General features: G+C 38.2%; 1 protein-coding gene across 1 annotated transcript in view; it reads left to right on the forward strand.

The window, feature by feature from the left end:
• The first annotated feature begins 648 nt into the window (after nt 1–648).
• The window catches only part of LOC116889632 (histone demethylase UTY-like), a 22414-nt gene continuing 12680 nt past the window's right edge, over nt 649–10382 (forward strand). Inside the window, exon 1 of the mRNA XM_032890545.1 lies at nt 649–693. Coding sequence (XP_032746436.1) covers nt 649–693 — 45 coding nt within the window. The remainder of the gene's footprint in view (nt 694–10382) is intronic.

Here is a 10382-nt window from a genome sequence, read left to right on the forward strand (position 1 = left end):
CGAAAGCAAGTACAGGAATTTCTGGGATCTCACACAAGGTTTTGTAGACTCTGGGAGCAAGGGTCACTGGCTAGCCAAAAGCCTTATGAGGTCTTCAGGACCAAGAAAACAAAGTGATGGACCCTTAAGAGTGAATGTAACTTTTAAGACTCTAAGAAGAGCCTTACTGGAGATGGCAGCATTGGCCCTCCTGGAGAGTCACAAACCATTTCACCTGTATGTGGATCAGAGAGAGGGGACAGCAAAGGGGGTGCTCACCCAAACTTTGGGATCATAGAAAAGACCTGTGGCTTATTTATTTAGTTTCCAGACCTCCCCAGTAACAGGTTCCAGCCCCCATGTCCCAATGGGATGTCCCTAGATGAAGTATGATAAAAGTCACCTACCCTGGACTTCCTCAGCAATAATTTCCAGACTTCCCCAGTAAGTTTCCACCCCCAATAATGATTTAGAATGCCTACAGATAGAGTAAGTAAGATAAAGCTCATCTACCCCAGAATTCCAATATGCTTTAAACTAAACCTGCAAGGTCACTTGGTTGTCTCTCTATCTTGGTAATGGGAGACCCCAGCATGCTAGACCTCTGCAGAATAAAACACTCTACCTTTACATACTATTTGAGTCTGGGATATCATTCTTTGATGAACCATGGACCCTTACAATCTCATTATGCTTGGCACAGAGGTGGAGCAGGTATGAATTGAGGCATGCCTAGTCTATATACAGAAACCCATATAAGGTTACAAAATGAAACTCTGTGTCAAAAACAAAACAAACAAAGAAAAAAACAAAGAATAAATAAATCAGTATAATGTGAGAAAAAATACTGGATTTCTCAATTTCTTAATATTAATTAGTCTGCCTTTCTATAGCATTGTATGTTAGCAAAGAATCAGATTTTATCTTGGCAACTTTATGCATTTTTTTTTTGTTTTTTGTTTGTTTTTTTTTTTTACGAAGCTGGGGACCGAATCCTGAGGGCCTTGCACTTGCTACGCAAGCACTCTACCCCTGGGCTAAATCCCCAACCCCTATGCATATGTTTTGTAATAATTTGTTCTCAACCATTTCCTCTCCAATATTAGTCTTTTCACTTCTCTCTTACTCCATTTGGCTCTTTCTTTTGCTCTAGATTAGTTATTCTGTATTTCTTTTACATGTAATCCATTATCATCTCTATTTCTTACCTCCATTAAGATCTTATAATCCCTTTTGTAGTTTCATGACTGGCAAACACATTTGTTTAAACACTGAGTTCAGCATCCTTAAGTGAGGAAAAAATGTGATATTTGTTTTTGAGTTTGATGTGGTAGTTTAAGTGAAAATAACCCCATCATCTCAGGAACACCATAATAGAGTGTAGCCTTGTTAGAATGGGGTGGCCTTTTGGAGAAGCTATTCCTTGAGGGAATGTGTGGACTAGGGGCGGCTTTGAGGTTCAAGCTCATAAAATATACAGTACCTCACTGTTTCTTCCTGTTGCATTTCAATCCAAATGAAGAACTCTAGGCTCCTTCTCTAGTACCATACTTCCTGCCATTATAACATGGACAAAAAAAAAAACAAAACAAAACTGTGAACTGTAAATCCAGCCCTAATGATTTTTAAGAAATACCATACCCTACATAACCTGGAAAAAGATCTTCCCTACAACCAATAGAGGGCTAATATATAAAATATATATATATGAACTCAAAAAGCTAAGACTTCAGAAAATGAAATAATCCAATTACATAAAGGACTAGAGAGCTAAAACAGAGTATTCTCAACCAAGAATTCACAACAGAAGAATCTTGAATGACTAAGAAGCACTTAAAGAAATATTCAACACTATTAATCAACAGAGAAATGCAAGTCAAAACAACACTAAAATTCCACTTTACGCAAATCAGAGTTCCTAAAAAAAGCCAGCTATATTGTTCCTGACATTTACCCAAAAGATGTTCCAACATACAACAAAGACTCATGCTCCACTATGTTCATCGCAGCCTTATTTATAATAGCCAGAAGCTGGAAAGAACCCAGATGCCCTTCAACAGAGGAATGGATACAGAAAATGTGGTACATCTACACAATGGAATATTACTCAGCTATCAAAAACAATGACTTCATGAAATTCATAGGCAAATGGACTGAATTATAAAATATCATTCTGAGTGAGGTAACCCAATCACAGAAAAACATACATGTTATGCACTCACTGATAAGTGGATACTAGCCCAAAAGTTTAAATTACCCAAGATGCAATCCACAGACCACAGGAAGCTCCAGAAGGACACCAAAATGCAGATGCTCCCACTCCTTCTTTAAAGGGGAAAAAAATATCCATAGGAGGGGATATGGAAGCAAAGTTTAGAGCAGAGACTCAAGGAACAGCCATTCAGAGTCTGTATATATATATATACACAGCCACCAAAACTAGGTAAGATTGATGAAACTAAAAAGTGCATGTTGAAACGGATCGGATATAGATCTCTCCTGAGAGACACTCCAGAGCATGTGCAATACAGAGGTCAATGCTAGCAGCAAACCACTGAACTGGGAACAGGACCCCCTTGAGGGAATTTAGAGGAAGGATTAAAAAAGAGTTGAAGGAGCTTGCAACCCCCATAAAAACAACAATGCCAACCAACAGAGCTTCTAGGGACTAAGCCACCTGAAAGGCTATACAGCGGCTCTAGCTACGCCATGAAAAGAAGAACTTCAATTAAGAAAATGCCTCCAAAATGTCAGGCTGTAGGCAAGCCTATAGAACATTGTGTTTATTAGTAACTGATGTGAGAAGACACAGCCAATTGTGGGTGGTGCCATTCCTGGGCTTGTGATCCTGGGTTCTATAAGAAAAGCAAGCTAAGCAAGCCAATAGAAGTATTCCCCTATGGCTTCTAAAGCGATTCCTCCTTCCATGTTCCTTCCCTGTTTGAGTTGCTGTCTGAGTTCCTTCAATGAACAGTAATGTGGAAACACAAGCCAAAATACTCCCTTTCCTCCCAGTTTGCCTTTAGTCACAGTTTTATAACAGCAAATACTGAATGTAACATTCGGATACTGGCTAACAAACAAAGTTTGCTTTCTGGATCAGTTGGAGCCAATTATTTAATTTATTTTAATTTTAATTAAAATTTGTTAAAGTTTTCTGTAAACTATTCCATTGCTTCTGATGTCATGCTTTCTGTGCTATTAAGGACAAACAGGACAAAGATATAGACACAGTGACAGGAACAGATTCAATAAACAACTTACAGACAGGCAAAGATTCAGATTATATAACAGAGGAAAGAAAACAGGAAAACAAAAGAATTCAAACTTGAGCTTACTCTTGGTTAAATGCTATCAATGGAAAGTGTTATTTTCTTACTGTAACAAATTAAGATATGAAAAAGATGCAGTATCTCACTGGGTGAGGGTACCAATCCTAAAGTAGAGAACAAAACAGAAAAGAAATTCAGACAGAAGGGAATAAATAATCAGTCACTGGTAGGAGGGATTATTCCTTGTCTCAACTGCTTATGTGTAGTTATTTCCTATCTTCTATTTAAACTTAAACCTCAGGTTAGTCCCTAAAGATGATGGACTTGGAAGTGTTCCTGGTGTAAATTTAGATTAATTACAATGAAACCTTTCTGGATTTATTAATTCAAATCATTTCTTTGGTTTATCTAGGACTAGTGACCCAGCTCAGTTTGCTGGGACAGTCAGAGTCTGGTTACACGTCAAAACTGAATACACAAAGATAGAGCATGGTATTTGTTGTTAAACTTGTACAATAACCCTTTCATGTGCCTTTGGGAAATCTCACAAAGTTTCCAGTAATGTTATGCTATAATAATTAACTCAAGAAAAAACATTCAAGGCTTACAACTATCTGGAAACAAGAACACTCTCATCCCTGTTCAGCAGTGGTAGCACATACCTTTAGTCCCATTATTTGAGGAGCAGAGGTAGGCAATTTGTTGGTGACCAATCTGGTTCATGGAATGAGTTTCAGCCAATGTGCTATATATATAGAAATTCTGTCAAAAGAAAGGAAGGAAGAAAATGAAGAAAGGAAGAATGGAAGGAAGAAAATAGAATAAAGGAAGGAAGGAACAAAAGAAAAAAAAAAAAAGCACTTATGTCATTAACCAAGTTCTTTCCCGTGTTAAGATGACTCACCCAAAGTCACCTTATGAAACAAGATGGGGCTAATAATCAACTATAGTACTGGATGATGACTCAGCAGTTACTGCTCTTGAAAAGCACATGAGTTCAATTTCCAGAACCCACATTAGGTAGCTCACAATCATCAGGACTTTACCTTCAGCAAACATAATGCCCCTCCTCTTGTCACGCATAGATACCACCAGCACTCAACATGTACATGCAATCCTGAGACCTACACAAATACACATGTTTAGAAATAGTAATAAATCAGGCCAGATGTAATGTCACACACACTTTATCAAGCACTCAGAGACAGAAAGAGGTAGCTTTGGAGTTTGGGGAGCCTGTTCCAAAGAGAAGTTAGTTACCAAGACAGCTAGAGCTATAGAGAGAAATTCTGTCTCTAAATAAATCAATATAAAGAAATAAAAAATAATAAATCTCAAAATAATAGTCAACTACACAAAAATGTCATCAAAATTGTTCAATTATGGGTCCCTCTCACTCTGTCTTTTCCTGTATTTGAACCTAAAACTCCTGTCAATAGCCCAATGACAGGCTGAGATGTTTGATCTTCTGTATTTTCTCAAACATTTTATCTTCTATTAATTTATCTCTTCTAATTTCTGGAGTAGTTGGCTTTGTATCTAATCTGTAGATATATATCTAGAAATCTAATGGTAGATATTCCTCATCTACTATTGTGACTAGAAGTAACAAAAGTAATTTATTGTGGGCACAACAACAATGAGTGAGCCAGCCTGGAGCAAGAGAAAAGCGAAAGGGGAACCAAACACTGAAAATCTCATTCTGAGACCTCCCTGCCCTGGGCCTGCATGTCCTAAGTACATTTAGCCTTATGATCCTCACCTCTGCCACCGGTGAGGTAGTCACACAATTTGGCAACCTGGTTACAGGTTAAATTTCCTCTCTTCTTCTTATCAGGTCATGTCCAGCTAGGGCCTGGAAATGTCTTATTTGAATGAATTAGCACCAGTCAATGATACATCAACACTACCCCTCCTCTCTGCCCACCTCCCTCCAAGGTTTAACAGCCTTTGTTCCCCACAGACCAGTCTTCCAAGAAGTCTGTTATTTTCTTCTTGAGTTCTCAATACCTACAGTCTCCACCAGCTCACACACTTTCAGTGTTGAAGACCTCTGCTTCTCAATCAGACTACTAGGGCTGGAGATGGCTCAGTGGTTAAGAGTGCTGTTTGCTCTTCCAGAGGCCCTGAGTTCAATTCCAGCAACCACATGGTGGCTCACAACCATATATAATAGATCTGATGCCCTCTTCTGGCATGCAGACATACATGTAAATAGAACACTTATATGTATAAAATAATTAAAATCTTTAAAAAAGAAATCAGACTACCAGTCTGATTGAAAGTGGATCTCAGCAGTGGGAACAACAATATGTCATATCAGAACATGTATTCCAGTGATGGATATCAATACAGGTCACAACTGCTCTACTACTAGAAATAATCATGACACAAGACAGAAAGCTACACAAGGAGAAGGTCAAGGAGTACTGATCTTCCCCCACCCACACACCACCCCCAGGAATACTGATCTTTTAGTGACTCTCTTTAGCCTTTATGGCAATGATGCCTATTCCCTGCTATTTCCCTTCCTGACAAAAAAAGTCGTAAGATACTTAAGGTCACATCATTTGCAAATTAGTTTTTATTTAAATGTACTTTTAATAAGCCAACCTAAGAAAACCCTAATTATTAAAGATATTTGTTAATCTTTTCCCCCATCTTTATTGTCTTATTTCTGCCACATTTGATTGTTATTCCCTTCCTGGTTCCAAACCAACTTGTCCCTAAACTCTCCCTTCTGTGGATGTTTCCTCCTCAAGTCTCCCCCATTACACCCTCCTGAAACAATCACATTCCTGGGGGGTTCCAGTCTTGGCAGGACCCAGGGCTTCCCCTTACTCTGGTGCTCTTACTAGGATATTCATTGCTACCTATGAGGTCAGAGTCCAGGGTCAGTCCATGTATAGTCTTTAGGTAGTGGCTTAGTCCCTGGAAGCTCTGGTTGCTTGGCATTGTTGTTCATAAGGGGTCTCAAGCCCCTTCAAGCTCTTCCAGTCCTTTCTCTGATTCCTTCAACGGGGGTCCTATTCTCAGTTCAGTGGTTTGCTGCTGGCATTGCTGTATTCTGGCTGTGTCTCTCAGGAGAGATCTACATCCGGCTCCTGTCAGCCTGCACTTTTTTGCTTCATCCATCTTGTCTAATTGGGTGGCTGTATATGTATGGGCCACATGTGGGATAGGCTCTGAATGGATGTTCCTTCTGTCTCTGTTCTAAACTTTGCCTCCCTATTCCCTCCCAAATGTATTCTTGTTCCCCTTTTAAAGAAGGAGTGAAGCATTCGCATTTTGGTCATCCTTGAGTTTCATGTGTTCTGTGCATCTAGGGTAATTCAAGCATTTGGGCTAATAGCCACTTATCAATGAGTGCATGAATGTTGTTAATCTTACTAATTCTCGTTTTCAAATGATGGTTTGGAAAAATAAACAGGAACATATGCTCACAATTAAATAACCATTAAATATTTTTAAATGAAATTTCAATCAGATCTGTGTTCCAAATCGTCTACATACATCTAGAATAATTTCCATCCTTTCCTATGTTTGTTTCATATTTCATGAAGTAAGACAATTTCTGAAGAGGACTGAACCTATTTTAAAGTACATTTCAGAATATTTGATCCATTGTAGGCAAGGTATTGTTTTCACAATTTAATTTACCACTTCTAACTTCTTCCAGCAAGGCCCACTTTTCATAATCATCCACATCTGACTGCAACCTATTCAAATCTTTTTATCTGCTAAGACATGATTTCTTTCATTACATCAGATTTATCATAATGACAGTTATTTCTGAAAAATTAAACACATACTAAAACATAGTTTATTTGTTAAAGCCTAGGTAGAATTTTAAGGCTTTAGTAACTATTACCTGTCTAGCCTGTCACTTTCTAATATTATAAGCAAAGTCGTATTTTGTTCCTGCTTAACATTTGTATCCTGGTTAACAAGTTAAGACATGAATGATACACAAGAAAGTCCCCTGCTATATTTGAATATCCCAACCAGTGAGAGCAGGCTAAATGTACAACAAACACATGTTCCTAAGGAAATCCCTTATCCCTAAATCCTGCTTAGTGAAATAACTTGGCACAGATTTTAAGTTTCAAAGACCCATAGGATCTTGACACAGCATAATAGTCAATTCCTGAGTCTGGACCGTAATGGATCAGTCCTGGGCTATAGCATTAAATGAACTATCCCTGTCTGATAGAGATCAATGTTCAAGTAGTTTATGAAATGACTCCTAGACCCCAACATTACTAATAATTTATGATACATTTATTTGTATTCAATTAATTGAAATATACTGCTTAAGGTCACCCTTAGCACTTGAATCCTCACACAAATATCCACAAATCAGATATAATTTGATTAATATTTTCCCTGAAAGATTATACTGTATTAATTTGTTTTATCAATAGTGAGAAAAATAAAACAAATCTTTGCTACCACAAATAATACTAGTTGCCATCAGTCATAAAAAGAAAGCAAAGTGAAAATACAGTAAACACATCAAAGTAACATGATTTGGAAGCCATGAGTCATAAGATAAAAGAACACAATATTTTCCAAGTTTTTCTTTTTTTTTTTTTTTTTTTTTTTTTTTTTTTTTTTTTTTTTTTTTTTTTTTTTTTTTTTTTTTTTTTTTTTTTGGTTCTTTTTTTTCTGGAGCTGGGGACCGAACCCAGGGCCTTGCGCTTCCTAGGCAAGCGCTCTACCACTGAGCTAAATCCCCAACCCCTCCAAGTTTTTCTTAAGCAATTTGTTTCCCATTGCCCCAACCTGCAGTGAATTTCTCTTTATTTAGCACAAAAGAAAGAAAAGATTATTGTATTACTCTTACCCAAAACAACCAACACATGTATTGTGCACCAAAGTAAACGATCTTATAACAGTTGCTTTTATGCAAATGTACAATGGTATGTGTCCTATCTAAATTATTTCTATGTCCATGAACAAAAACAGATGATAGGAATACCTGAAGAATATTACTATACCAGAGAAAGCCTATAATAATCAACCAAAAAAAATTGCTTTTGGGATATGGTTGCCTCAAACTGAGATTTCCCCTGTCTTCTGCTTCCCAAATGCTGGAATGAAAGACATGTACAATGACATCCAGCTACTTAAAATATACCTTAATTTCTTAAAATGGTCCTTTGATTCTACTAGGTAAAACATTAAAATTCAGAGGGATAATAAGCATCTAAAATAATATACTCTACCACTAGAGTTTGAGAGATGACTGGAGTTAAGAATATGAGGATGAATGGAATTAAGAATACATACTATAGGGTTGGGGATTTAGCTCAGTGGTAGAGCATTTGCCTAGCGAGTGCAAGGCCCTGGGTTTGGTCCCCAGCTCCGAAAAAGAGAAAAGAAAAAAAAAAAAAAATACATACTGTAAACTGGGAGGTGGTGAGAATGCCTTTAAAGCCAGCACTCAGGAAGAAAGAGGCAGACAGGTGTTCAAAACCAGCCTGGTCTACGGAGTGAGTTCTAGGGCAGCCAAGATAACACATAGAAGCCCTGTCTCACAAAACAAAATAAACAAAGAATGAAGGAAGGGGGGAGGAAGGCAGAAAGGGAAGGAGGGGAAAGGGAGGGAGGGAGAGACTGTTAGTGCCTACTTAGAAACCTGCTAGTGACTAGGTGAGGCTCTGTGTCTTTGAGACAAGTTGGTCAACACTGCTCCAACCCCTGGTGATTGTGTCAAATCTTTCCACTAGCCCTTACCAGGGACTGTTTTAAGCCTTCCCTTCCAATACATTTTCATTCTGTCATTATTGGCTCAGTTTGCCATAAGCACCCTAACTGGGACTCCAAATGAAGAAATAAGACTGGGACACAGGTAGGGGTCTTTCACTCTCCTTCCAATACAATCTATCCAGTTTCACCCACAGTTCTGAACAGGGACTCTGCATTCACTCTACCTAAAGTCAAACCTTGGTGTGAAACTAGCATTCCTCCTTCCTTTAAACCCTCTCTGACCTCCCATCTAGTCCATTCCAATTGTTTCAGTCCCTGACACGGAGAAACACTATCTAGGGACTCTAAGATTCCAACCCTGGCAAAGATCTCTCCATTCTCTCCATTCTCAACCTCAGCCCAGTAAAAACTTCCTTACAGGTAGCACTCATCCCAATTTAACATGACTCCAAGTCATGGTTCCAACTCAGAGTTCCCTAGCCCTTTCATCTTTGTCTCTCTAGAGAATTCTATCTTATAGCTATGTAATTGTAGGTACTACCTCTACACCTTCAACTTCCACCTCTAGGTGTGAAGAGAATTCTATCATCTCTTTTCTGTCACCCACTGACCTTAACAGGTATTCTTTTCTCTACCACAACCAACAGCCACCACACTTTCTTAAATACAGGGAGGGCAAGAAAAACTAAGGAGCAGAATACCCATTCAACAAGACTAGATATTAACACCTAGAATCAACTCAAACATCCTAACTACAGATGCCTAGACAAAACAACTACACAAATAAAACAACAACAAAAACCAACACTAAAAACATTCCTTCAGCAATATATCTTCATCAGAAACTGGTAGTAGGCTGAGGAATATAATAGCTTAAGCAAAACAGCAACTACATATATATACTGAGGGGCCTAAACAGATTATATAAATAAATCTGTGGGGGGAAAAAAAAAACCGATGAAACCACAACAGTAAAATGAAATAATGAAAATAATTTGCCTTAAACCAGCATTCTACAGATTGGGAAAAAAACCTTCACTAATCCCACATCTGATAGGGGGCTAATATCGGAAATATGTAAAGATCTCAAGAAGCTCATCACCAAAAAAACCAAACAACCCAATCAAAATATGGGGTATACGATTAAACCAAGAATTCACAAAAGAGCAATCTCGAATGGCTGAGAAGCACCTAAGAAATGTTCAACATCCTTAGTCATAAGGGAAATGCAAATCAAAACAACCCTGAGATTTCACCTCACACCAGGGAGAATGGCTAAGATCAAAAACTCAGGTGACAGCAGATGCTGGCGAGGATGTGGAGAAAGAGGAACACTCCTCCATTGTTGGTGGGATTGCAGACTGGTACAACCATTCTGGAAATCAGTCTGGAGGTTCCTCAGAAAATTGGACATTGAAC

The sequence above is a fragment of the Rattus rattus genome, chromosome Y, assembly GCF_011064425.1.
Source record: "Rattus rattus isolate New Zealand chromosome Y, Rrattus_CSIRO_v1, whole genome shotgun sequence".
In the NCBI taxonomy this organism is placed as follows: domain Eukaryota; kingdom Metazoa; phylum Chordata; class Mammalia; order Rodentia; family Muridae; genus Rattus; species Rattus rattus.